The 27,943-nt window shown below is 38.1% G+C and overlaps 5 protein-coding genes and 1 pseudogene across 6 annotated transcripts; 5 read left to right on the forward strand and 1 right to left on the reverse strand.

Annotated features, from left to right (window-relative positions):
• Positions 1 to 7,542: 7,542 nt before the first annotated feature.
• Positions 7,543 to 10,296, forward strand: LOC125209647 (WEB family protein At2g40480-like). 2 transcript variants are annotated; one of them, XM_048109241.2, is made up of 3 exons: positions 7,543 to 7,794; positions 8,597 to 9,051; positions 9,588 to 10,296. In XM_048109241.2, the coding sequence occupies exons 1-3, from the start codon at positions 7,645 to 7,647 to the stop codon at positions 10,126 to 10,128; spliced, it is 1,146 nt and encodes a 381-aa protein (XP_047965198.1). In that variant the 5' UTR covers positions 7,543 to 7,644; the 3' UTR covers positions 10,129 to 10,296. The 2 variants fall into 2 exon arrangements, with proteins under 2 accessions (XP_047965198.1, XP_047965194.1); XM_048109237.2 differs by having other exon boundaries at positions 7,552 to 7,794; positions 8,594 to 9,051.
• A 185-nt stretch (positions 10,297 to 10,481) lies between these two features.
• LOC125211253 (Haloacid dehalogenase-like hydrolase (HAD) superfamily protein) lies at positions 10,482 to 14,766 on the forward strand. Its single transcript, XM_048111012.2, has 11 exons — positions 10,482 to 10,635; positions 10,727 to 10,864; positions 11,164 to 11,232; positions 11,357 to 11,458; positions 11,584 to 11,638; positions 12,508 to 12,581; positions 13,193 to 13,276; positions 13,357 to 13,497; positions 13,942 to 14,007; positions 14,155 to 14,264; positions 14,392 to 14,766. Exons 1-11 carry the CDS (start codon positions 10,540 to 10,542, stop codon positions 14,558 to 14,560), a joined length of 1,104 nt encoding a protein of 367 aa, XP_047966969.1. The 5' UTR covers positions 10,482 to 10,539; the 3' UTR covers positions 14,561 to 14,766.
• Positions 14,767 to 15,850: 1,084 nt separating this feature from the next.
• On the forward strand, positions 15,851 to 17,910 carry LOC125212055 (CBL-interacting protein kinase 18-like). Its single transcript, XM_048112093.2, has 2 exons — positions 15,851 to 15,931; positions 16,278 to 17,910. The coding sequence occupies exon 2, from the start codon at positions 16,473 to 16,475 to the stop codon at positions 17,757 to 17,759; it is 1,287 nt and encodes a 428-aa protein (XP_047968050.1). The 5' UTR covers positions 15,851 to 15,931; positions 16,278 to 16,472; the 3' UTR covers positions 17,760 to 17,910.
• Positions 17,911 to 17,976: 66 nt separating this feature from the next.
• GRP23 (glutamine-rich protein 23) lies at positions 17,977 to 20,532 on the forward strand. Its single transcript, XM_048099395.2, has one exon. It carries the CDS (start codon positions 18,039 to 18,041, stop codon positions 20,241 to 20,243), a length of 2,205 nt encoding a protein of 734 aa, XP_047955352.1. The 5' UTR covers positions 17,977 to 18,038; the 3' UTR covers positions 20,244 to 20,532.
• A 444-nt stretch (positions 20,533 to 20,976) lies between these two features.
• Positions 20,977 to 22,753, reverse strand: LOC125207259 (adenine/guanine permease AZG1 pseudogene; annotated as a pseudogene).
• A 1,311-nt stretch (positions 22,754 to 24,064) lies between these two features.
• LSF2 (dual specificity protein phosphatase (DsPTP1) family protein) lies at positions 24,065 to 26,068 on the forward strand. The gene is made up of 4 exons (XM_048107888.2): positions 24,065 to 24,371; positions 25,083 to 25,288; positions 25,388 to 25,558; positions 25,647 to 26,068. Exons 1-4 carry the CDS (start codon positions 24,113 to 24,115, stop codon positions 25,848 to 25,850), a joined length of 840 nt encoding a protein of 279 aa, XP_047963845.1. The 5' UTR covers positions 24,065 to 24,112; the 3' UTR covers positions 25,851 to 26,068.
• Positions 26,069 to 27,943: the final 1,875 nt, after the last annotated feature.

Genomic DNA, 27,943 nt, shown 5'->3' on the forward strand with positions numbered 1-27,943 from the left:
GTATGTAAACTCTTTTTAATTTGTTAACTAATTAGGGCTTTTAAATATCTTTCATTTCATCTAGGCTTTTTTTTTCATTTCATCTAGGCTATTTGTATGTCAATTGCTAAAATTTTGCTAAATTTTGATTTGTATATCAGTTTTAAAATTCGCATTTAAATTATTAAATTATTGGTTTATTCTGATTTTTCAATCAACAAAGATATTCGTGCTAACATGGCTTGATATAAACTCAAAACAAGAAATGAAAATTATTTTATTGATGTTTGTTGATCGTACAGTCACGTAAGTAAATCATGAAGCTATATGAATGCTGAAAGGTTGATTGATTGTAAAATTAGAATAAATCAATAGATTGATTGCAAAATCAACACAAATCAATATGTCAATAACATACAGGTTGATTTTAAAACTAGACAATATGTAAAATTAGAATTTTGACGGGAAAGTGTTGAGGGCCTGGGAGGGTATTTTGGGAATCGCGGGTTTTGGAATCCATTAATATATAACGGGTTTTGGAATCCATTAATATATAAATCCAATATCTCAAGTTTGAGTTCATCCTGTCACATTCTTTAATTTTAATATTTGCAATTGTTATAAATAACATAAAGTGATTATTGTTTAAATTCAAAAATATTAAATTTGAGTCTCTTGTAATAATATTAATTTTAATGTTGCAGTTATAGTGTCGACCATCTCGATTGAACGGTGAATAACTCAATAAATTTGTCGATCTAACTCGCTTATAAATTTCTCTTATATTATGAATTCTATCATATCATATCATATCAATTTTATGTTTACAAATACCTAAAATTAAATTGTACAATCATGTGTAAATTAAGTCATAATACTCATACCAAAATTGAATCCAGTTAAGATGTAAATCCCCAAACTACCCTTTAATCCATTAATGTATGTGTAAAAGAAGATTGTACTTCATCATATATACGTCATGTATTCACAGAATAAATGGCAGAGTAGTAATGTTTTGTTAATTGGATGTAATAACAGTGCCGCTGACACAAATTATTACACAAGCTTTGCAGGTCGATATTAATATCATTTTTACAATGCTTTTTCACAATTAATTTCCAATGTGCTATGATGTCTACAAATAGATACCAGGACACGTGTACGAATAATTACAATTATGGAGTACCATTTAATTTATTTCCTTAAGATCATTAATTATGGAGCTCAGTATAACAATAATATATATCTTCTGTATGACATTGTTTATTTATTTATTACCATAATCTAAGCACGCATATTTCAATTAGCAATTACGAAAAATGCCAAAGAAGTAAAAAAAAAAAAAAAGAGAGAGAGAAAATATTATAATTATAGTCTTAAATGCTGAAATGGAACACAACACTTATATACGAAAACAAGAAAAAGAACAGTTAAAAATTAAAATTAACCTCAACATACTATTTTTTCAACTTTTGAAACGTGCAAAGGAGTGTATATTTCATTCCGGTTTATACTTTTGGTATGATTGAATAATGATGATGTGATACATATAATACAATGAATATGTAGGTGAAGTACATAGCGTAATTTAAGCAATGGAATTTAATGAGCCACTATTTCAAATTCGAGCCATAATATCAACAATTCAGGCATAATTTCACCTTTTCAATTCACCATTTTTAATTTGTATATTCATTAAAATCACTATACTATCTTTGTAAACTAAAAGGAAATGATTCAAAATTTGAAAAATATTTAGTTAAAGATTTCTAAACTTCCATTATTTTAATACTCCTACGTTGCATAATAGAAATCATATATTATGGTCGAAACCAGTTGTGGAGTATGCCAAAATATCTTCGATGAGATCTCATGGGATGGCCAGGAGTTCTATCTTCATGAAGAGACGCTTGTCGATGTTGAAAATCCTAGAATCAGGCAATGCACTACGCGTCCCGACCTCCACTATCAATTGAACCATGGCCACCATCCTCGGCGAATGAACTTGATAAAACAAAAAATACAACATTCATTTTTTAAATTTTTTAAAAAACAAACAATTTCTGAAAGGATCAGTTGCCCCCTTCTTCCGTCCATGCAACACATGGCTGAAACCCTCACCGTGTCCTGCCACATCATCGCTGCACTACTAGCCCCGTCTACGGTTATATCCTCGGCCTCCGCGTGGCCCGCACCCCTGCCCGCCCTATTTAAGGTGCCCACAACTTTGTGGTTGCTCTATCTCTATTATTTGTTCAATTAAGCAAAGTTTTCAATGTGATTAATTTCGAAATGGTCCATCAAATTGAGAGTCACTAGGTAGTTGAACTATTTAATTCGTGATTATCTAGCTTTCAAACAATTAATTGGAAATTCCATCATAGATGTAATACACCAACAATCTGATTTTGAGATACGTGACACTTGTCAAACAATCATTAAAGTTGAATAATTTCACCCATTTATAGACAGCAACTTCTCGAATCTTCCTCCAATCATCAAACAGACATATGCTCTTACTTCACTATCCTAATTGAACTAGATTTGATTTCTTTACAAATATCAGTATAAAATTGTTGATACGAGATTTGCCTCCAATCAATTTTCAAACCAAACACTTTGGCATCAAATCATGGCCTCAAAAATATATCTCCATTTTTTTAAAATTAATTCATTCCTAACCAGTTTCCTAGCTACCAAATGTCTGTTTGTTACGTAGTCATTAGCCTTAAAAATACATCGGAAGGATTATTTATTGCTACGTTGCTTTTTGTTGTTGGTTTTGTTCTGAACTGATCGCCATTTTTTGTCTTGAGCGTGCACTTCTTTTGTATAAAGAAAATTTGAAGTATTTTATCATTTAAAATACAATTATACAGTGATAAAATTATATGCATCACACTTAGATAAAAAGAGAAATTACATGATACTCCCTCCGTCCCGGATAATTCGACTCACTTTCGGGTTTTAAGAAATGTAATGAAAGTGAGTTGAAAAAGTTGGTGGGATGTGGGTCCTACTTTTAAAGTACTCCCTCCGTCCCACATAATTTGGGACACTTTGACCCAGCACGGGTTTTAAGAAATCTAATGGAAAGTGAGTTGAAAGAGTTGGTGGGATGTGGGTCATACTTTTAAAGTATTAGTTTTATAATAAAATGTGAGTATGAATGAGTTAGTGAAATATGGGGTCCACTACCAAAAATGGTAAGAGCATCCGCAGCGGTCAAGAGGACGGTGCTCGTCCGTCCGTGCCGCTGAGCACAGTGTCGTCCGTCCGTGCCGCTAAGCAGCACATGTGGCGACGCCTAATTCGCCAACGGCATAGCCGTTGGCTTTTAAAAAAAATTAAAAAAATGCGAAATTAATTTAAAAAAATGATTTTAAATAAAAAAAATATTTTTCCACTTCCCAAAAAAAATATATCCATTTTCTTCCCACTTTTAATTTATTTTTCAATTTTTTTCCCCCAAAATTCACATTTTCATCTATAAATACCCCCACTTCAACACAAAAAAAAATCACATTCTCATCTATTCTATCATCATCTACATTCTCTCATCTCTTTTCCTCATACTCTCTCATCTAAATTCCCACCACACTACACAATGTCCGGCTCCGGCGATCACCTATCCGGCAATCGCGGTTGGAACCACGATTGGTTTGACTCCAAGGCCGGATTTAGTCCGAAAACGCAATTTACGGCCCCTCCTCAAACCCAAGGTTCGCAAGCTCCGGGTAGCTACCGTCCTTACCCGGTGCACGACCTAAACACCTCCGGGTTTGGGTGGGCACCCGAACCCGGATCGGGAGGGAGCAGCAGCTCTACTCCTACTCCTACTTCTGTTCCTACTCCTCCTGTTTGTGGCACCCGCACCCCGTACATTCCGGTGAGATGATGGCGATGTTCAAAGCCTACTTGGCAGTCTCCGAAGATCCGGAAGTTGGCACGAACCAGACCGGGGAAACGTATTGGTAGCGCATCACTCGTCTTTACAATGAAACCCGGCCGGAGGGAACCATCTATCGCAATGAGAGTATGGTGCGCAATTGCATCTTCAGATGCAACGAGGCAATCGGTAAGTTACAGGGGATTTACCTCCAGGAAGAGCGGTCGGCGGGGAGCGGCACGAGCGAGCTCGACATCATCACTGCCGCCTTGGCGACCTACCAACGCACGGAGTTCAAACCGTTCAAGTACCTCGATTGTTGGCAGGAGGGGCGCCAACATCCAAAGTATAGGGGCGGCATAATAGCATCCTCCTCCAGCTCCTCCAGTAAACGGTCGAGGTCGGTAGCCCTATCCGACGGTGCCTCCAATGATGTGGCTACTCAGCTTGCCGGAACTAACTTGGGTAGCCCCGACGCTGGCCCGAGCAGTTCCCGCCGACCGCAAGGAAGGAAGAAGGCGACGACCACCACCCGCCGTCGCGCCCCGACTCCAGCCGCCCCAGCCCCCGCCCCCGCTCCGGCTCCCTTTGTGCCTCCTCCACCCCCGAACAACACGTTGTGGACCCTCTTGGGTCAACTCTATTTGAACGATACGTCTAAGATGACTCCGAAGCAACTTGCAACACATGAGCAAATGATCTGGGGTCTCAAGAGGCAATTGGGGTTAGAGGACTAGTCTTCCACGTGTGTAATTTTTATTTTCTAGGATTTTAATTATGTATTTTTATTTTTTAGTATTTTAATTATGTAATTTTTATTTTTTAAGATTTTAATTATGTAATTTTTATTTTTTAGGATTTTAATTATGTAATTTTAATTTTTAATGTATGTTTATAATGTAGAAATGTTTTTAATAATTGAAGTATTTAAATTGAATAAAAGAATGGTGGGACCCTTGAGCTTGTCCTTAGCACATCCGTGCTCTTAGCTAAGGACAAGTAGTAAAAGTGGTTCCGGGTCCACTTCCGTGCTCTTAGCTAAGAGCACGGATGGGGATGCTCTAAAAGTGAAATGTGTCAAATTATGTGGGACGATCCAAAATGGAATACTGGGTTAAATTATGTGGGACGGAAGGAATATTAGTTTTATAATAAAATGTGAGTAGGAATGAGTTAGTAGAATATGAGATCCATTACCAAAAATGGTAAAAGTGAAATGGGTCAAATTATCTAGGACGGAACGAAATAGAATACTGGGTCAAATTATCTGCGACGGGTGAATATATGTTTGTGCAATGGACTCTAAAGTCAAGAACAATTTCAAACTAAATTTTATCACAAATTCGCACACCAATTTATCTGTCTCAATTGAGCTCTTACTTTGCTATTGATTGTATTAATATGAAAGCTATAAAGAGCCATAATAACAAATTTGTGAATTATATATATGCAGAAGATAGACTTTAATTGAGCCCTAATGTTAGCCCAATTACCTGAAGATTGGGCTCAATGGTAGAACTATTAGTTAAATAGGAAAATTTGAGTCCTCATTGCTCGACGAGTAAGACTGAAACCCGAAGATTTAGAATTAGGATTGACTAACCCGGACTATCCATAGCTGAATAGTCCAACAATCTAATAGAATTGGTCAAATTAAACCTGAGTGGATTGACCCGATTAACAATCTCTCTAAATTATTTCACGACAAGCTTCAAAGCTCCAAGTCGTCCCCTTCAAATAAAAAAAAAATTACTACTATTTGCTAGTAATCTAACTAGTTTCAATTGGTTGAAAAAATTTAACTGCAAGATTATAAGTAAAATTTCTTTATGTAAATTATAACAATGAGAGGTTTCTTTTGTTGAACTGTTTCACGATACGAAATTGTTATATCAAATTAATAAACAGTTAATTAAAACTTTTAAATGCCGACACTCACAATTCACAAACTCCTACGGAGTATGATGGAAGAAGAGAGAAAAAGTTAAAGAAAGGATGAAATGATGAAAGCACACACAACATAAAGTAAAGAGACAAAGGTGTAAGAAAAGGAAAAATCAAAGTAAACATTTGGTAATTCTTTTAAATTTTAATCTCAAAACAAATAAATTCTATTAAATTTCTTTACCCTTTTGTAAGGAAAGTGATTATTCTTTTCATTTAAAGAAAATTTCGAGCTGGACTACACGAGTGTTTATGGAATGAAATGAAATAAAATAGTTACTATATCCTTATGGATGATATTTACAACAATGAACAGCATATGAATGAAATAGAAAAATTAAAATAATAATATTACTATAATTATATAATAATCATATTATGAAATAATGATAGTAGTAATAATAATTCGATTCTATTGAAATGAAAAATATAGTATTATTATTATTAATTTATTATCATTATCACATAATCCTTATTATACTATTATTGGAATCATTTCTTTCTAGTATAGACACCAAGTCCACACCATATATTAGAGGTAACATTTCAACAAAACTAAACAAAAATTCCTGCAATCACGGAAAAGGTAATATCTTCCATTGATTGTGTTGCAAATAATGTAATTACAAAGTGGAATGTGGTATGGTTACTTTTATTGTGTGCTTTTATAACTTTAGTCAAAATCAACTAGGTGGTTTAGCAAGTTCATTATGCCTTTTTCAGCATGACACCAACCATACTACAATATGGCCCTCAAAACCCCATTCTTTAAATTTATAATCTTGAAAGATAACTAAATTTGTTGTCTTAGAAATCTACTTAGGAATTATTGGATTGGATTGAATTGAATATTTTAATTTCCTATATAGATTGCTTTTGTGGTTTAGTACTTAGTAGGGTTTGTTAGGTCAATTCAATTTCTTGTCTATCGAATGTGAGAATTAGTTTATATTCCTAAGAAAGATAATAAAGTTAAACCACACCGCCATGCTTTTTTTTTTCAAAAATTATCAACATATTTGATTGGTTAATCATATACTTATATTTTATAGTGATGCTTATTACTCCTTCCAAGATCATATTTTCCTATTTTGATCTATCCACTAATAAAAGTCTACTTTTCGCTTTTATAATAAATAAATAGTAACTATATTAACTTATTTTATTTTAAAAGAAATGTATCAAAATATGATCAACATTCTACTAACATTTCTTCGAACTGCTGCAATAAAAGAGTAAGACTCTTATTACTAGAAGAAAGGAGTAGAAAATACCTCTTTATGAACTTGTTTGTTGAGATATTCAAAAGTAGTGGTCACACAATTTAAAGATTTTAAATGGATCAGACATGGTCTCCTTCACTAAGATTTTTATGCTAATACATGGAGCAAAAATTTAGTAATCTGAACTTATTTTTACGCGGTGTGTTTAGTCAATCACAATAGCATAAATAATTTTTTTCCTTGTTTTTCGTTATTTCTGCATTGTAATTGGCTGGATACACCATGTGACAATACCTCTGGACCACATATAACATCTACCCTAGTACATTAGTAAATTTCTAATCTTTCTAAAAGCAAATGGTCCAAGAATTTCTCTTTTTCATTTTTTTTTTTCACTTTATCCAACCTTGGTACAATATGGAAAGTGAGAGACTCATAATTTATCTTCCCTTTAAACATGGTCCCTTGTTTTACCCCAAAACACCATGATTGCAATTATGCTCACTTTCATTTATTCCAGTACCAATAATCACAACTTTCTCCATATATCTACGAACATTCCATTTCTCTGAATTCCAAGTTCCTCACTCTCAAAACCATCCCATATATATGGCGGAATCCGCCGAGACCAAAAATATCATCGACCCCGCCCGGGTGGAAATTGACACTTCACCGCCGTTCGAGTCCGTTAAGGAGGCCGTCGACCACTTCGGCGGCAGCGGCCATTGGATTCCTCCTCACTTAGCTGCTCCGCCCAATGTAATTGCTTCTTTTCTCCCTTCTTCTTTTAATACTTGAAATGTGATGGTTTGGAGTGTTTGTGTAGGAAATACAGTTATATTTATATAGGTGGACTAAAATGTGACATGATTTTTTATCATCTTGGATGATTGAAAAAGAGAAACTATGATCATTCTTGAGAAATAGTTTAGCTCGCATTGAAGTTTCCATTAAAAAATTTTCCCCCCAAGAATGAATTAATTGCTACATCTCCATCATAGAAAATTAGAGAAGACCAAGGATATACTCAATCTGGCCGCAAATATCCGTCACATTTTGACTATGCTCAGGTTTAGAGAAATGTAAAGAAAAGTAAATGGAAACCTAGTAGAGTGTAAATCCTAGTTGAGGCAATTTACCTAATAGTAAAAAATAAATTCCTACTTGTACATGTAATGACTGACAAAAAAAATGTGAGACATGTATACACAACTATAAGGAGTATAGAAATGTGACAAAATGATAAAAAGAAAAAATTGATACACCTTAGACTAGTGTGGCCTATGTTAGTAGAGCAGGACAACAAAACCAACTAGTGATAGAAAATTTGACTCATTAGCATTTCATATTTAAAGCTCGGATATATTGTTGAGCTAGTCATCTTTTTGTTTCGTTCTATATATAATACTTGGTGAGCTACAACCTCCGCCTACAATCGCTGACCCACTCTAATAACAAGTCACTTATACACTTATATAGTGATTTCAGTTCTCTAGTTATATCGATGTATGATCCTCGTGAGTGTGTGACTAACATGATTGAGGTTTTCGATGTGGAGAAGATCGAAGAGCATGCAATGCAACTGGAGAGGGATCTTATAATGAAAGAGCAGCAAACACTCAACGTCTTGAAAGAGCTCGAGTCTGCAAAGAGGTTCGTGGAAGGCCTCAAACTGAATCTCATCCCCGACAGCCCCGACCTAAACCCGGACCTCCGCCACGACCAGAGCCCGACATGGCCCTCGCCCGGCCTCATGCTCCGCGAGCAGCTGAACCAGGCAAAGCTCAACCTGAGCCGAACGTCAGTTGATCTGGCCGCAATCCAAGCCTCGGTTGAATCCCTCAACAAGAATCTAAGAAAAGATCAAATCATGCTTCACAAGGCAACCAAGATTCAAATGCAAGAGAATTACCACCACCACCACCACCGCGAAGTCTCTCTAACCGTGTCAAACAACAAGCAGGAAGCGACCTCATTCGAGGCTGAGCAGTTTAAAAAGATGACTGAGGCCTCGAGGTACTGTTAGGAATTCTTGTCATCGTCTATTAACTTACTGCGGAAAATACAGATAATAATAAAAGAAAGAGCTAGAAATTTAATTGAACCTTTGATGTAATATCGCTAAAAGTCATTTTCCACTATTTCCAAAAGCGCAAAAAGTTACGAAATAGTAAAAAATGACTTGTTTTTAGCGATATTACATTAAATGTTAGACCAGTCTATGAATATTTTTAAAAAATGAGGATCGCGTTTGATATTTGCATAGTTTAAGGACAATTTATATTCTATCATAATAAAATCTAGATTTATACTCCGTCTTCGCATCCAATTACTAAGAACTGTCTCATTTAATAAATGGACTTTGTGTTTCACTAACTCATTTCACTCATATTTATTATAAAATTAATATAAGTAAGACACAAAGTCTACCAACATTTTTCATTTACTATCTTTCTATACTATTTCTTAAACCTAAGCGAGTAAAAGTAGCATAATTAATCGCGGACGGAGAAAGTAGTTAATATTGTGCGTTGAACATGTAAACACATCAGGCACGAGGTCATGGAGGCAATGGCCGAAATAGACCGCACCAAGGACTGCATCCGGATGGCCGAGATGAGGCTCCACGCTGCCAAGAAGATGGAGGACGCGGCCAAGGCCGTGGAGGCCATCGCCCTCGCCCGAGCCAACACCACCAACCACCATCCGTCATCAAACATCTGCGATGGGATCACGCTCTCCTTCGAGGAATTCAAATCCCTATCCCAGAAGGCTAAGCAGGCGGACCAGCTCAAGTTCATCGACACTGGGGGTGGCCTTCAGCGGCCACCTCCACCTGTTACAGAGAAATTCGAGGACCAGAGCAGGTCCTCGGATTTCTTGGTGAGCAGTAGGAAGGTGGTGGTGGAAGACGAGGTGATGACGAGGCAGCACGTGTCGCTGAGCCAGATGCTGAGGGAGCAGAGCAGGGCTAGTGGTGGTGGAGGAGGAGAAGGGAATGTGCAGAAACAATACTTCATGCAGAGGAAGAAATTTGGGTTTATTCAAGTGCCTATTCCTACAAAGCAATCCAAGAAAAAGAGTAAATCATAGTACTAATGTTTCTACTACTTCTTTGTTTTTTACTATGTTGAGTGTTTCTTGGGATTTTTCCAAGTATTAATTGTGTAACATAATTGGTTGTATAATCTTGCCTCTGTTATTTCCAGATTTGTTTTGGAGAAAAATTTGAAATTTTATGATTTAATATTTCATTTTAAACCACTTACTACTTGAACAAGCTTTAACCTAATTTCACAATCCATAAAAATATTAAATTAAAATTAAATTGAAAAAATAATACTCCATACGAGTAAATGGAATATTCATAAAGTTCAAAATTTATATACCCAAAACAAAGAAAGAAAAAGAAGCCCAATTATTAAATATCAAAATAAGGCCCAAAATAATAAATTAATCACCTGTATTTTAACGACTCTTCCAGAGCTCGATTGCCTTCCAAAAATGGAGAATGCGATGAGCTTCACCACTCGTTCTCTGCTACCTGTCACTCCCGCCTCCCCTCTCTCTCCATCCCCCTCATCTAAACTCACATTCTCGGTACTCTCTTCTTCTTCCCCCCTAATTCCTATTTATTATTTTAACTTGTTTCTTCGTAATCATTCGCCTCTTTTTAATCTGTCGTTGCCAGAGATTAAATCGCTCAAGCGCAGCGGAAGAGCAGCATCGCCGGTGTAAATCCCTAGTGGTTACGAACGCTTTCGGGTCGGATGAAAATGGGCAGCTCGACGGGTTCCCCAATTTACCTAACAAGATTTTCATGGAGGAGGTGATTTCTGCTCTTTTTCCGTTCCCCCTTAATTCTTTTAGTTTTCAGTTCGCGTAGTTCCATCGAATTTGCAGTTTATTGCTTCATGAAATGAAGAATTGGGGGAGAATTTTTAGTAATTATAGGTTTTTGAGCTGTATATTTGAGTTTTTTTGTTGATTTTATAATTTATTTGAATTTGAATTATCACTTCTGAGAATTTGGAGAATTTTAATTAATTCATGGATTTTATTCTGACAAAATTGATTGATTATGAAGTTTTTAATATCTCAGGGGACTAATTTTGCTGAATTCTTCAGGTAATTGGAGCAGAATATGGTGAAGGTTTTGAGACATTTAGACCTGAAGGTCCCCTTAAAGTTGATGTGGTAGGTTTTTAGGTGTATATTTGTCATCACATCTTATTCTCTACAATTCACTTTTCTTGGAAATCAGCAAGCAGATAATCAGTTACTGAAAATTGATGGGTTTGTATTGTTGGTGTCATACTAGGATTTTTTAAATGATAGAATGCAAGAAGGTTTCCTCCAACGAATTCGCTATGCTATGAAGCCTGATGAAGCCTATGGCCTCATATTCTCTTGGGATGTTGTGGTAAACTTTTGGTTATAATCATGTGTATTTGACCTCTAACTTGAATGGCATTCTTTTGTACATAGTACAGCTTTAACTATGGAGATTGGATGTATTTGTACTGAATATATATCGGTTCTTTACAGGCAGATACCCAGGCCTTAAAATTGCGTGCTTGGGAACAACTTGCATCTGAAGAAGGTGAGGGCATTTGACTTGGGTTGGGTTAATTTCTCATTGTTGTGGATTTAGGTTTAGAAAGACAGGCCCATAGTAGCGGTCTGTAGTTGAGATAACAGTTGCTTATTTAGTTATTTTGTCGTTAGTGTCAGATTCTTACGTGTAAAAACTAGAGTGCTTGACTTACAGTTGGAAGCAATCCCTAGGATGTATGCATGATAAGTGCTTGAACAACTAGATATATTAGCACATAGGAATATCCAACATGAGCTTTGTGGTAATAACCACAATGAATTTGAATAAAGAATGTAGCCTTTTCATTTATAGTAAACGAACTTGCTTATATGCTTTAATTCAGGATATAGCAATGATTTCCTAGTTGTATCGGCTAGGAAATTAACTTTTTCACTGAGCTATGTCGTGATGGTTTACAGATATCTAGTGCTGGTGCTACTATAGCATTGGCTTCAATGGACCATAACTTTGGTTGCTAAAAGGAGTTGCTTATTTGATGTTACGTGAAATATCAAATATGTTTCTTTTAAAGTAGCCTAGTGGATGTATGCTTGCAGAAAATTATTTTTTGGTTTGGTATTGATTTTTTCTATAATGTATGGATTGAAGGCAAGAAGAGCTCCATTAAGTTTGAGGTATTGTAAGTTCACTACTAATTATACATACAAATAAAAATGTTCCGAGCTTCTAAGATGGTCAAGGGTTAGTTATGACTGAGGACATTTTTATTTCATGGTTTTAACTATTTAGCATATCCAGTAGGGAAAATCTGTGCTTTGATTTGATGCCCCCTTATTAGGAAATGATGCCTTTATGTAGCTCGACTAGGTTTTTGTGCATTCCTATATATTTGAGAAAAAACACTTATTTTGCAGGTAAGGAGATTCCTAATGATGACAATATACAAAGATTTTTGCTTTATACTGGTGCCGATCATGTTCTAAGCAAGGTCTGAGTCTAAAGATGATATTTAATGTGCTCTTTCTCGTCATTAACAGCTTTTAATAAGACGTAATGTATGCATAATATTCTAATTTGACTGGGTATTGAAGAATCATTACATCTATACATTATATGCTCTCTATACTGACTAGGGCAGTGAATCCATGAATTGGCATTTATAGACATTTCAGACGTTCATTCTCTCGTTGTCTGCATTTCCTTGTTTATGCAAGGAGAGAACGGTGGGGATGTGTGGGTGTTTGGATAAGTTCTATAACATTGTTTTGGGTGATTAAGTTAATAAAAAGCTTCAAATGGTCGAAAATTGAACTATCCAGCCAGTCTTGCATGTTAATCTTCTTCTTTTATTTTGGGGGGGGGGGGGGAGTTGGGGTTGGGGGTTCTTATTTGGTATTCTCACAAAGCATGAATAGTTATTACAGACTGAAATATGCTGTATAATAATCCATTGCCTGCTACTTTAGGTTATTCTATTGTCTATTGGAAGCATCATAAGGAGGTTTTCATAAGCTTGTCTATGCAAAAAGATTAATTAGCACTTTGTTGAAGTTTCAATTCCTCCACCAAAGTCCTGAATCTTTCTACGACAAAATATAGGTATTGCGCTGGGAACAGGCTGACGATGATGTAGATAGACTGAAGTCCAGGCTCTCTCAGTTATATTATGACAACCTTGTAAAAGTAGGATGATCAATAACTTTTATTTGTGTGCTTTGCTTTCTTATATAGTACTTCAATTAATTCCTGTATCCTCTCTTTAGTTTTCAGAACCTGTGGAAGGTCTAAAGGAATGGTTAGATGCTCTGTCTACATCTCGCATCCCTTGTGCAGTTGTTTCAGGTCTTGACCGTAAGAACATGGTTGACACTTTAGAAAGGATGGGCCTGAAAAATTATTTCCAGGTCTCTCTCTCTCTCTGACTGTGTGTGCATGTTAATGTGTATGTGTTTGTGTATATGCTTGAACGCTGGAACAAAGATGCTAACAGATATGCTTTTACTTGCAAATTCGAATTATGGACGGATGTGTGTTAACAGTGTTCTTTTACGACAGTGCTCAATATATTCTTCTCTTGGCCACTGTCCAATGTTGATTAACATTGTGTATGATCTTTCATGTACATCGTAGCTTGATCTGGTTCAAATCATAGTTCTAGTTTATCGGGACAAGTGTGGATTTAGTCTCACATGTAGATGCTTTCCTTTAGGCCGCATGTTGTACCTGGAAATCGAGAAAATGACACCTCACTCCAAATTTATATGACCTCTTGAACTGATATGCATTAGATTAAAATGCATGATCATTACTTGGTTATCAAAGTTCAAGTATCCGTTTTGGAGTTGCAGGCAGTGGTGTCGGAGGAAGACGGCATGGATTCCCTAGCCCATAGATTCCTTTCAGCATCTGTTAAGGTACATTCAGCTGCATTTTTTGTCTAGGAATTCTGCTGATTAAGAAAACAAAAATACTTTAACATATTCCATACGGGAATATTTAAGCTGGTGCGAACACAGCTCTCTAAGATTTCAACCCTCCTATTTACCTTAAAATTGTTGCAGTTGGACAGAAAACCTGCAAAGTGTGTTGTATTCGAGGATGACCCCCGGGGAATAACAGCTGCTCATAATTGCACCATGATGGCTGTAGCTTTAATCGGAACCCACCCAGCGTATGTGACCCACAAATTTGTCTCTATGCTATTTAGATATGCCAGCAATTTGCATCATTTTAATAACTTTGTGCAACTCGAGAATCATTTTCTGTTCGACATGCTCATGATGTTCAGTTTAATCCAGGTATCAACTGGGGCAAGCTGACCTAGCCGTTGCTAGCTTTAACGAGCTTTCTGTGATCAATTTGCGGAGATTGTTTGCCAACAGAGGTTCGACCTTCATGGACTTGCAGAAACAGGTTGTGGAGAAAACACCTCCGAAGCGGAAGCTGACTATCGACACCATATACTGACACGGCACCTCTTGTCGACATCCTTTGTACATGTGTTGTAGTTAAGGGCTCAGCATTGCATATCCTTCTCCTCCTCCTATCTGATGTGTTTCTGTCCTTGAATGTCTCATATTTTTTGGATGCAAAGGGAAAAATATTCTGCAGTGTGTACAAAGTGTATACTCATTTCATCAGTCTCAGATGTATAGTTTATGGCCGATTTTTCACCTCTAGTTGTTGCTTTTATATGCAGTGCTGTATATATGTATATATACCTCCTCTCTCTCGTTTTCGGTTTTGAATATGCAAAAAAATTATATGAAGAGGATGGAACCTTGTGGGGAGGGAATATAATTGGAGAGATAAGTGAGGATGGCAAATTAAAAATATTGTTTTTTTTTTGTCTAAAGAAGAAATTATTCATTTAGTGTGAATTTTCAAAAATATCATGAATTTTGTTTAAATTATTCTCTGTCCACAATAGAGAAAATTCTTTTTTTTTTCTAGGGAACTTTAATCATTCAATAGAAGGGGTGGTGTTTTTTTAATTCCCACAAAGGGAGTGATGCATGTCCGTGATGTGTCTCTATAAGACGTATGTGACTTATGCGTCGCTTAAAAAAACACTTCTTTTTTTTTCTCGTCAAGAAACGCATGAGCTACATCCGTCTTTCATAAAAACGCATGAGACTCATGCGTCTTTCAAAAAAAAAGTATTTTTTTAAGCGACGCATAAGTCACATGCGTAGAGACGCATCAGGGACATGCGCTTCAATTGCAGAGACGCATCACAGACATGTGTCACTCCCTTCGTGGGAATTAAAAAAAAATACCCCTTTTATTGGATGATTAAAGTTCCCTAGAAAAAAAAAATTGTCATCTACAATATTAAAATCAGTTGTAAAAACTATGTATTTTAACATTTTTCTTAATTTGTTCATGATGAAATATATTTTCTATTTAGTATAATATATTGTTGATTTGGCACACATGCAAAGGTGGTCTTGTCCTTGTAGAATATTTTCAAATGTCACATTACATACAATTTCACTTAAATTGGATGACGTGAGAAAACTAAGCAAAAATTAAAATTCATGGTTTTGCGGTTGATTTTTAAAATTACGAAATGAATCAAATTTGTTCAAAATTCAAAGTGATTTGGTCATTTATCTTTTTTTTATGATGACCCAACTTTGCAACTTAAATTAGACCTCGTTTGGTTTATGACAACATACTATAAACAAACATAGATACATTCCTTAAATAGTTAGTTTTTAATTTATATACCAACAACCGCAAAAAAATGTGTTCACCTCAACAATACAATCTTTTCCCTCCTGTGGCTTTGGATCTAACAGACCCGAAGCGCTCCCTGCTTCAATCTTCATCAAGGTATCATTTTTTTCGCATTTCCCAACAACCCATTCTATGTTTTCTTCCATTTACTGCAAATCTCTGTCTCAATGGGAGATTCATTTTAGATTATTGCATGTATATGGATACTTTTGAATAGATTTCAATAAGTTGTGCCCCTTGTGATCAATTATGCCTAATTTGATTGTATAATATTTTGCAAATGTATTGCAAGAAAATAGCAATAGTGTTCAATGGGTCAACAAAAGATCTTCTTTTTAGATGATTTCACCCTACAAATTCTGCATATTGGTTTTGGATTTGCAGAATGCTTGTTTGGGGATTATATGGTCACAAAATAATACTAATGTTTTTTTTGATGTAGATGTTCTCCTTAGTCTTCAAGGATATTCAAACCCTCTTGGAATGCTGAAAGATGAATGTTCTTGCTGAGGATTACAGCTTTATTTTCCCTCAAATGGTTGGGTATGAAACTGCAAGAACATTGAGTTGTCTGTGTTGATGATTTGAACAAGAGGGGATACGAAACTGCTGTGTTGCAGTTTCGTGTTTGTCGAAAATGGATACCAAGGAGAACATATTGATGAAGAAATATGAAGTGGGGAGGATGTTAGGCCAAGGTTCTTTTGCAAAAGTTTACTATGGCAGGAATCTTGTAACAGGACAGGGTGTGGCGCTTAAGTGTATTAATAAACAAAAAGTAATGAAAATCGGGCTCGTGAAGCAGATCAAACGCGAGATATCTGTCATGAATCGTGTCAGACACCCGAACATCATGCATCTCGAGGAAGTGATGGCCACCAAGACCAAGATATACTTTGTGATGGAGTATGCCAAAGGGGGCGAGCTTTTCAAGAAGGTCGCCAAATGCAGACTCAAGGAAGAAACCGCGAGAAAATACTTCCAGCAGTTGATGGGTGCTGTTGTCTTTTGCCACAGCAGAGGCGTCTATCACCGTGATTTGAAGCCAGAGAATCTGCTTCTGGACGACGAAGGGAACTTGAAGGTGTCGGATTTTGGTCTAAGCGCGGTCGCAGAGTCCAAACGACAAGATGGCTTGCTTCACACAACGTGTGGGACTCCTGCCTATGTTGCTCCTGAGGTTATAACGAGGAAAGGGTACGATGGGGCCAAATCCGACATCTGGTCGTGCGGGGTGATACTGTTCGTGATGCTCGCTGGCCATCTTCCATTCTACTGCAAGAATCTCATGGATATGTATCGCAAGATAGCCAAGGGTAGTTACAAATGTCCTCATTGGTTCTCTCCTCAAGTGAGGAGGCTCTTGTCTAAGATTCTTGATCCCAACCCCGAAACGAGGATCTCAGCTGCAGAAATCATGGAGCATCCGTGGTTCAAGGCAGGGTTATGCGTGGAAAAGCCGGCTACTACTGTAGAAACGGGCGTTGTTGCAAGGCCTTTAGGGCTTGATGATGCTACGGAGCTTGCAAGACCGGATAATCTGAATGCGTTTGACATCATATCTCTCTCAAGTGGATTTGACCTGTCCGGTTTGTTTGTGAGCCGCGACCAGAAGGATGATGTCCGGTTCACATCAACAAGGTCAGCTTCTTGCATCGTGTCGAAGCTTGAGGATGTGGCACGGGAGTCGGGGTTCAAACTGATGAAGAAGGAGCGCGGGTCGTTCAAGCTCGACGGGTCTAGTGAAGGTACCAAGAGAGAGGGCTTGTCCATTGATGTGGAGATATATGGAATTGGCCCTTCATACCATTTGGTGGAGATGAAGAAATCTAGTGGTGATTTGATGGAATTCCAACATTTGCTAAGACAAACTTCATTTGGGGATATAGTTTGTTCTTGGCTAGGAGACCAACAACATCACTAGTGTATATCTATACCCTCCAACACAATATTGAATTCAAGATTTTTGTTTTGAAAATTTTTATGAATTGTAAAGAGGTTGATTGAGTGTAATTAATATCATCAAATAATTAGCTTATCAATGAATAATAATGTAATTTTTGAAATCAATTAAATGGAGAAATAAAAAATATAAGAGAAAAATATTCAATTGCATTAAGACATTGTATAATTACACCCTCTAAAACCCTCCCCCATTTCCCGTCCAATTAGGGTTTATACACAACACACAATCTCCACCGCCATGAGCCTCCTCCGCCTCTTCCTCCGCCGCTCTGTCCGCCGGTATTCCTCCAATCCTTACCCCTTCCCTTCCCCCTTCCCCAATAGTGATAGCCCTATCCCCAATTCTCCTCCTCCGCCGAATCCTACCACCAATTTCACCCCCAATCAGTTCTCCGCCGCCGCTCAACACTCCCAGCCCCAACCCGTGGAAAATTCCTCCTTCATCTCGCAGCGCTCCTACGGATTCTCCTCCGCAGAGGAAGCCGCCGCCGAACGCCGCCGCCGCAAGCGCAGGCTCCGGATCGAGCCGCCTCTCTACGCCCTCCGCCCCAACCCCCAAACCCCTCCCCCCTCCGCCGCCGATGCCGCCGACAGAGCTCGCCTCCCCGATTCGACCTCAGCTCTCGTCGGCCCCCGCCTCAACCTCCACAACCGCGTCCAGTCTCTCATCCGCGCCTACGATCTCGACTCCGCCTCCTACGTCGCCCGCCAAGCCGTTTTCCAGCGCGTCCGCCCCACCGTCTTCACCTGCAACGCCATTGTCGCCGCGATGTGCCGCGCCAAGCGCTACGACGACGCCAAAGCCCTCTTCCACTACTTCTTCCGCCAGGCGGGTATTGTACCCAGCATTATTTCCTATAATTACCTAATTGCGGCTCACTGTGAATCGAAAGAGGTCGATTTGGCGCTGGAAGTCTGCAAAGAGATTCTAGAAAACGCTCCCTTTTGCCCCTCGGCTGTTACCTATCGCCACCTGACGAAGGGGCTGGTCAACGCCGGGCGGATGGATGACGCTGTGTCTTCGCTTCGCGAGATGTTGCACAAGGGCCACGGTGCGGATTCTCTCGTTTACAACAATGTGATTCTAGGTTTCTTGAATTTGGGGAATTTAGAGAAGGCTAATGAGTTCTTTGATGAGTTGAAGGAGCGGTGTACGGTGTATGATGGGGTGGTGAATGCGACGTTCATGGATTGGTTCTTTAAGCAGGGAAGGACAAAGGAGGCGATGGAGTCTTACCGGGAATTAATGGCTAGGGAGTATAGGATGGTGCCTGCTACGCGAAATGTGCTGCTGGAGACGCTATTGAAGCACGGGAAAAAAGATGAAGCTTGGGAGTTGTTTCATGGCATGTTGGATGATCACACACCGCCTACTTTCCAAGCAGTGAATTCGGATACTATCAGTATGATGGTTAATGAGTGCTTCAAGGAAGGGGATGTTGAAAAGGCGAAGGATGTTTTCAAGAGGACGGGTAAGGGAGCCAAGTCGAAGCCTTTTTATATGGATGTGGCTGGCTATAACAATATAATTACGAGATTCTGTGAGCTTGAGATGATGGATGAAGCAGATCAGTACTATAAGCAGCTGTTGGAGAAGTCATTAGTCCCTGATGTTAATACATTTAGGACGTTGATTGATGCGTACATTAAGGTAGACAGGGTCGAGAAGGTGATTCAGAAGTTCACAGAGATGGCTGAGTCGGGTTTGAGGATTATCCCTCCTTACGCGAATAAGTGGTTTGCTTTCATAATTGAGAAGGGAAAAGCTTCTGATTGTTTACCAATTCTGTCGAAAATTACTGAGAGAGAACCAAAGCCTGATGTCATGACCTATGATATTGTGATAAGGGGCCTTGTTCAGGAAGGTAATTTTGATGCCACTCCCAATCTGCTGAGAGAGATGATGACTCAGGGAATTGGAACTACGCCTTTGCTGAAGGAATTTGTCTTGGGTGTTTTTGATGGACTGGGTCGGCGGGTGGAAATTGAGAATATTTTCAACTTTACACACCAGAGTCCTTATCAAGGACCACGAGGTCCATCAAGTGCAGAAAGGCCCCCTGCAATGGCGGAACAAGGGGGGAGACCACCGGCATTGCCTTGGCAAGCAGCTAATCCTCGGCAGACGTCTAATGCAAATCAGTATGCTCAACAGACTTCTGCAAATCAGTATGCTCAACAGACTTCTGGGAATCAGAATACACAACAGACTTCTGGGAATCAGTATGCTCAACAGAGTTACGGGAATCAGCATACAGAACAGGGTTATGCAAATCAGAATGCACAACAAGGTTATCCAACTCAGCATACACAACAAGGTAATGCGAATCAGTTTGCACGACATGGAAGTCAGCCTCAAATGATGCAGGAGATGGCACATTCACATCCAATGCCAGAGCAGGAAGTTGAGTACCGCTATGCGGCAGGGAGAAATGGAGCTTAACTTAAACCGGATGATTGAATTCAATTCGATTGTTTTCAAGTATTTAAAGGTATTTATTAGTTTTCTGTTTGAGCACGCAACTTTGGCTCCATGGAGACCGCAAATTGACAAGAGCATGATCTTGAGAAATTTTTGTTAGAGTCATTTTTGTGTAGCTGATTATAGGTGGAAAGATGATTCTAGCTCCATGTTCTTGAGTATATTTCTGATCTGAAACTCTTCAGTATAAGGATTAAAGGGTTCGTGACTGATGATAATAATTTTATCAATATATTGTGTATTGTAGTCATGATTGTTCTACTTTATTCTTTTCAATGTGAAAAATTGCTACATAATCTTGCTGCTTGAAATTCCATAAAACAATCTGGAACTTCAAGGTTGATGAGATAAGAAGCATAATAAAATGAAAGATGAGATTGCAAGTTTCAAGTTATGTGTTAATTTCATTTAAAGCTGGACTTCACTCTATGATTTTTATATTGTTTAGTTTGGTAAATATTTGAGGCTTGTGTTATTATACCTCATTTCACTTTGTCATTACTATGAGAACCCAGTCTGTAATGCTTAAGTTGACCAAATTGAAATGGTAAGATGATTGATCTGAAATACAGATAAGAATTCAGAAATGGGAAAATAAGAAAGAACTTTTTCAGCTTTCACCGAGAGAGCAAGAGATATTTTTTGGATTTTTAAATTAAATATGTTTGCTGAATGTAATAACAATTTGCCTCTCTGAGATGTGTTCCAATGGTGATAAATTTGTGTTTATCTACTATAAATTGAGGTTGACAAAACAGATTATTTTTGTAAAAGGAGAGCAAGACTAATTTTAAGCAGCACTGAACAACATTTATCAAACCACCTCTTCTTTAACCCCGGCATTATCGGTATTTGCCTTTCCGCCCCAAAATCTTTGCAAGAATTCCAAAATCCAATCCCCCAAATGCAACACTATATAAGTCCCAATCCCTCGATCAAACCATAGGGAATCGAATACGTCAACGGCATCAACATCAACGTCACGAACGCCGGAATGGCCTGCCCCATATCCCCCCACTCCACCTCCGCCGCCGCCCTCATCATCATCACCCCCACCACTATCAGCGGCGGCCCCACCGCCCACGCTGGTATCGACGCCAGCAGCGGCGTGAAGAAGAACGCCACCATGAAGTACCCCGCCACCGTCAGCGCCGTCAGCCCCGTCCTCCCCCCCTCCCTTATCCCCGCCGACGACTCCACGAACGCCGTCACCGGCGACGTCCCCAGCACCGACCCCACCACGGTCGCCGCCGCGTCCGACACGAACGCCATGTACTCCCCCTCGAACCCGCCGCGCCCTTCCCCGAACCCGGCGAAGCTCGCTAACGAGTGTAGCATCCCGGTGGTGGAGAGAATGTCGACGTACAAGAACGTCGCCAGCGCCTCCCAGAAACGGCGCTGGAGGCACTCTTGAAATTCAGAGCTCCAGCGGTGCTCTGAATTCCATGAAAGTCAACTACTTTTTTAAAGTAGTCAAAGCTGATGTCACCGGTTTCCGTGCTTGGAAACACAGTGACACTGGTGTTTCTGAGCCAGGAAACCGCTGTGACAAAGATGATCCCGTAGATCATAGCTCCCTTGATGTTTTTCTTCATGCAATAGGCGATGATGATGAATCCGGCGACGGCGAGCCAGAGGGTGGCGCTCTGCATGCGGCCGTGGAGGCAGAGGATGTCGCCGGAGACGGCGCCACCGGGGATTAAAGCGACGGTGCCGTTGGCTAGGGTTTCGACGGGGGCGACCGCGACCTTGTCGGCGGCGGCGCAGCCGCCGAGGGTGACCAATGTGGAGGGGCTGAAGGCGGCGAGGCCGATGCCGGGGTTGCTCTGCAAGCCGATGAAGGCGAGTAAAAGGCCGATGCCGGCGGAGGAGGAGATTCGGACGGGTTTGGGGATGAGTTTAGCGAGTTTGGAGCGGAGGCCGAGGGCGGAGAGGAAGAGGAAGATGAGGCCTTCGATGAAGACGGCGGCTAAGGCGGATTGGTAGGAGAGGGAGCCGGAGCCGTGGAAGCCGACGACGGTGTAGGAGAAGTAGGCGTTGGCGCCCATGCCGGGGGCGAGGGCGAGGGGGAGGTTGGCGAGGAGGCCCATGATGGCGGAGCCGATGAGGGAGGAGGCGGCGGTGGCGACGATGAGGTCTTTGCGGGTTTTGTCGAGGCAGGCGGCGTAGCCGGGGTTGATGGGGTGGAATTTGCAGGAGGGGTCGGGGGGATTGGATTTGGGGCCGAGGGGGGTGCAGTCGGAGATGGAGCAGGTACCGCCGGAGTCGGAGAGGATGGCGGCGTTGACGGCGAGGATGTAGGCCATGGTGATGAATGTGGCGGTGCCGGCGCGGAGCTCGGTGGTGAAGGAGGTGCGGCGCTCGGTGAGCTTGAAGTGCTTGCCCACGCGGGATTTGGCGACGTAGATGTTGAGGCGGCTGATTCGGGAGGAAGGCGGCGGCGGCGGTGGTGGGCCGGATTCGAGTTCCATTGTTGAGTGTGGGTTTTTGGAGGATCTTGAAACCCTTTATATTGAATATGGAGTATCTTTTATAGCTATTTGCTAGCTGGCTTAATTTTAATGTAAATTTGAGTATATACAAGTGATAAAAAAATGAAAAGAAAATTTATTAATGTATTAATCATGTTATTAGTAGATGGCTATAATTTTAAATGTTAGTAAAAATTTTACTTAAATTATAGTAATTTTTGATCGACGTCTGAACTTTTAAAACTTGTTAATTTAATCATAACTTTTATATATTTCTCGATTGTTCTAAATCTACACAATTAAAATTTTGATGGAATTTTTTGTGACTTTTGTACTTTTCGTCGTTATAAAGTCGCTAGTTACAAAAGAATCATATGAAATATATCATCATAATATAGAACAATGCTAAATTTATAAGGAGTTAATAAAAAATTATGATTTAAAAAAATTATCTAAAAAAAATGAATTGTTAATAATGAACATATGAAAGTGTAGTATACTGGTAGTGGTGTTTATTGTGATTCGTCTTTACTCTTTACCGTCCAAACCAAATTCATCCCCTCTTATACCCTATGACTTTTTTCTCATATGACTTTAATTGATTCATCATTTAATTCATCTCCTCTTTTCTCATAGGACTGTTTTTTATCCATCATTAAAATTTAGTTTCCTCTTTTAGTCATTATTTACCTGTACATCAATGTCATATAGTTGACCTAATATGTTATTGAATCCATTTGAACAGAATGAGCTGGAGCTCCATATGAAAATAATCCGACCCAGTCACCCAACTTTCAATACAAGCTACTACGGTTAGGGATTTGAGTTAATTCTTTAATCGAATAATCAACTAATTAGTTTGATTATTAATTTTTTAATCGACTAATTATTCGATTATTAACCGAACAAATGATTAACCATCACAAGACTGAGTGACTGATGTTAGTGACCCAACTAATTTTTAGCCGATCAATTATGGGTCAAATTGAAGTATTTTTCAACTATTAGCCCTTAAATACATAGTCAATCATCATTATATAATACTAGTCGAAATTAGCTATGTTTCAAAGATAAATAGTATAGTAATCCCCAATAGATTAAACCACCTAATGCAATGATGTTTTTTTATGAATTTATTTTATTAGAATAATGTCTCACAATAGAATATGCATTTGTATACACCCATAAATATAAATTTCACGTTTTTCACGTCACTTGTGATAAATAAAAAAAATAAAAATAAAAATAAAAATCCTACACTAAAAAAGTGGTTGTAGAAAGCTATAAATAACGAAAAAAATCTGATTACAAAAAACAAAAAATTGACAGCAATCTTTTGAGAGAGAGAAGAAGAGAAAAATGGAAGCTGTTGGCAGGACCCCATTCACCTTCTCTTCACAGCTGCTTTCACCTCCTTCCCAATTGCAGAAAACTGCCGTCTTCTTCTCTTCTTCTCCAAAGCAAATCGCAAAGGATTCCTTCAAATCTCACAGGATTTGTTGCAAGCTTCCCGAGAATGAGGTTGGAGCGGCGCAAGGGTTTTCGACTAAAACGGATGAGTACAACATCGCCATGAAGAAGCTGATGATGAACCCTTACGAGTATCATCACGAATTCGGTCAGTCACATTAATTCATTTTCAATCTTGATAAAAGAGGAATCTTGAACATGTTTGTGTGATTTTGCTATTTTGCTTCCATTTTAGCTGTTTTGTTCCAATTGGATTGCATTTTAGGGGTTTTCTTTTGGTTGAACTATCTCCTATTCAAAAACAAGAAACATATGAGAATCTGGTGGGGCAAAGTGGTTTGTTTGTGTTGGAAAGTTTTACTCTTTTTAAACTATTCTGTTATAATAGATCGTAAAGTAGCTTTTACTCATAGTTTTCTGGGCTTAATTGACTTAAATCACATGACTTGATGCTAGAAAAGTGGATCTAAATGATGTCAACTGACTATTATACTCTTCTGTCCTCGAAAAATAGAGACTTTGGGGACGGAAAGTAAATGAAGTAGCGTTAGAGGATAGTGGGAGCCACATCATTATTAGAAGTAAACTAATTTTGGTAGATGGACTAAAATTGCAAGGGGTTCTGCACTATTCTAGGTGGTTTCTTTGTTTATTGTTTTACTATGTGCAAAACTGTGTTACATTGAGCACTATTGTGTGTTTGATTCAAGAATGAGGTTTGAGGTTGGATGCATCATACATACTGTTTTTTTTTTATGGCACTGTTGAATCTTGGTGTCTTGTTAAACGGAGCAATGTGTTTCGATTTTTTTTATAATGCTAAGATGTGTAGAAGCTGATCGGAGTGTTGTGGCTTTAGGCATGAACTATACTCTGATAACTGAGGATCTTATTGTTGGATCCCAACCTCAAAAGGTTGAAGACATCGATCATCTGAGGGAGGAAGAGAATGTGGCGTATATTCTCAACTTGCAGCAGGATAGTGATGTTGCATACTGGGGAATTGATCTTCGATCTATTATAAAAAGATGTGAAGAAGTTGGAATCCGGCACATGAGAAGGCCTGTAAGCTAATCTGGTTCTAATTTGCTCGTCTTCTTTCAAGGCATCCGATCCTCTTCGTTTATGATGAGATGAATAATGCAGTGTATCGCATGATTTCAGGCAAAAGATTTCGATCCAGATTCTTTAAGAAATGGACTGCCAAAAGCTGTGTCCTCGTTGGAATGGGCGATTTCAGAGGGCAAGGGACGAGTGTATGTTCACTGCACTGCTGGTTTGGGGAGGGCACCAGCCGTTGCAATTGCTTATATGTTCTGGTTCTGCAATATGGATGTAAGTAAGGCAGAAGAAATTCTACGCCTTTCTTGTATAGTTTTTTGGAACGGTTTCTGATTGATTCATTCGCGTGCCTTTGGAGCAGCTAGACACAGCATACAAGGCGCTGACTTCAAAGAGGCCGTGTGGACCTAACAGACGGGCTATTCGTGGAGCAACATATGATCTTGCCAAGAACGACCCTTGGAAGGAGCCTCTCGATAGTTTACCTGAATATGCTTTTGAGGACATTGCAGACTGGGAAAGACAACTGATCCAGGATCGTGTTCGTGCACTTCGTGGAACTTGAGAGTTGTCGGGTATCCAGCGGAAGATTGCACCGAGACGTAACACTAGTATATTGTAGACATTCCATGTGAAAATGATATACACACGTTTATTTAAAATCTTGTTTTACAGCAATTCTGCAGATTTAAGGATGCTGAATTTGAACCTATGCTCTCTTTATTTTTCACACTTTAGAAATACATTTTCCATAAAAGCAATACAGCAAGACTTTTATTTGTCTTTGTTGTAGCAAATACTCACTGATAGTCTTATTCGATTTCTGCTCACTATCTCTAAGTAGTTTGATTCGTTTCTTTGCATAATAATGACAATAATAAGGCATAAAGAATATAATATTTTTACATCCGCTTTTCCTAATTTTAATCAGTATATTCACATGCCACCTAAGTAATAAAGAAGAATTATGATATTGATAATTCATTACTAATATAAATAAACAAGGGTTTATATATAAATTATTTATTCATAGTGGGTCCGATTCGTCCTTTCTCCATTTTTGTCACCAAGTCTTGTATTATTGGTTTTAAAGATTATTTAAATGGTTGTATAAGTTAGTTTGCTCGTTATAATGGGCCAATTCGTATTGGCCATTAACTATGCTTTTGTTATTTGTGAAAGAATATCATATTGATTATAAGTGTGTAGCTAGAGTATATCCATTTAATAATTCAATGATATAGTATTATGTAGCTAGAGTATATCCATTAAATAATTCAATGATATATTAGATGACCAAGGCAGGCATTTCAAATAGAGTTATCATTTTAACTTTTACAAAATAATAAAGTTTATAAACATTCTCATATTATTATTGGACACGTTAACTTGCATATCTAATCCAATTGTCATCATTTTCAATCAAAAATATCAAAATAGAGGAATTCTTTTTAATGGTCTAGTCATGAAATGGGTTTTCTGAAGCTAAATGCGATAAGTTTGAATAATAATAATTTAAAAGAAGGTTATAATTAATTACTTTATTTTAAATACTAGAGCTTATTATTTAGCTTTTACAAAATACTAAAGCAACCAAATATTCAGATAAATTGCCAAAAACATGATTAAATTTATTCTTTTTCTAGTCAATTCTGCAATTAAAAAATGGCTGATCATATTATAACCTTTTCCATTTTCTCAATCATTCTATGATCAAAAAATTCGATGCATTGTGTGTCTTTATTTTTTAATCCTATATCATACTACTCTGTCTTACTTTGTCTTCAACAATTTAAAAAAATAATCCAAATAGAAACTATAAATAAAAAAAATGAAGACACATAGATCATACTTTTTTTTAGCTATGAGACCATTGTAAAATGATCAAACTTATAATTAAAACTAACTAAATTGTACTCCATATATCATGTAATTCCAATATCCAATCCTAATGTCATCATCTTCTTCTATTAATCAGTAGAGACAGACAAGTCAAGTCCTTTTTGGAATGATTTATCCAATCCAAATGTCATTATTTTCCACAATAACAATAGTCATTCTTGTGTAGGAAGACAATTTTATTTTTTCGTTTTGCTCTCATACAATATAACAAAACATAAAGTTTAGCCCTCGAAATCGTTTTTTAATTAAAGTTAATAATCGATTGTAATTTATAGTGTACGTGTCACTTGTATAAGAATGAGCTAGAAGCCTTGATTGGTCACATGTATTATTTCGTCTACGCAATAAACTCTTTCGATTAAACATGTAATCATAATTCACTAAATTTCCACTTAACCTTACCTCTTTGGAGTTTCACCAATCCCAATCACAAAAAGAATAGTATAATTCTTATAAAGAATATTTCAAATACATCATACTCCTATTTGTTTAGAACCCTTAAGTTTACATTGATGATGCTAATTAAAAAACTTAATTTTAGATTTAATTAAGAAAAGCAACAATTATTTATTGAATAAAAAACCAACCTTTTTTAGTACTAGAGTATAAACAGCTAGCATTAAAATAAAATAAATAAAATATAAATCGTGTTCACAACCGGGTTATCTGGAGACCACTATCCACAAATAAAAAAAATGAAAATATAAAATCAAATTAGCATACACATGGACTCTACAATCAACCACTTTATCCAAA

The sequence above is a fragment of the Salvia hispanica genome, chromosome 2 (assembly GCF_029641045.1).
Source record: "Salvia hispanica isolate PSC_SH4W2 chromosome 2, Shi_PSC_v1, whole genome shotgun sequence".
Lineage (NCBI taxonomy): Eukaryota > Viridiplantae > Streptophyta > Magnoliopsida > Lamiales > Lamiaceae > Salvia > Salvia hispanica.

Excerpts from the sequence above, each read along its gene's own strand:
- LOC125209647 (XM_048109237.2), top strand. The coding sequence starts at position 7,645 with ATGGCGGAATCCGCCGAGACCAAAAATATCATCGACCCCGCCCGGGTG. Across the intron at positions 7,795-8,593 it reads ACTTAGCTGCTCCGCCCAAT|AAGATCGAAGAGCATGCAAT; the intron begins GTAATTGCTTCT and ends TTCGATGTGGAG. Across the intron at positions 9,052-9,587 it reads AAGATGACTGAGGCCTCGAG|GCACGAGGTCATGGAGGCAA; the intron begins GTACTGTTAGGA and ends TAAACACATCAG.
- LOC125211253 (XM_048111012.2), top strand. The coding sequence starts at position 10,540 with ATGGAGAATGCGATGAGCTTCACCACTCGTTCTCTGCTACCTGTCACT. Across the intron at positions 11,233-11,356 it reads GTCCCCTTAAAGTTGATGTG|GATTTTTTAAATGATAGAAT; the intron begins GTAGGTTTTTAG and ends GTGTCATACTAG. Across the intron at positions 13,277-13,356 it reads ATTATGACAACCTTGTAAAA|TTTTCAGAACCTGTGGAAGG; the intron begins GTAGGATGATCA and ends TCCTCTCTTTAG.
- LOC125212055 (XM_048112093.2), top strand. The coding sequence starts at position 16,473 with ATGGATACCAAGGAGAACATATTGATGAAGAAATATGAAGTGGGGAGG.
- GRP23 (XM_048099395.2), top strand. The coding sequence starts at position 18,039 with ATGAGCCTCCTCCGCCTCTTCCTCCGCCGCTCTGTCCGCCGGTATTCC.
- LSF2 (XM_048107888.2), top strand. The coding sequence starts at position 24,113 with ATGGAAGCTGTTGGCAGGACCCCATTCACCTTCTCTTCACAGCTGCTT. Across the intron at positions 25,289-25,387 it reads TCCGGCACATGAGAAGGCCT|GCAAAAGATTTCGATCCAGA; the intron begins GTAAGCTAATCT and ends GCATGATTTCAG. Across the intron at positions 25,559-25,646 it reads TCTGGTTCTGCAATATGGAT|CTAGACACAGCATACAAGGC; the intron begins GTAAGTAAGGCA and ends CCTTTGGAGCAG.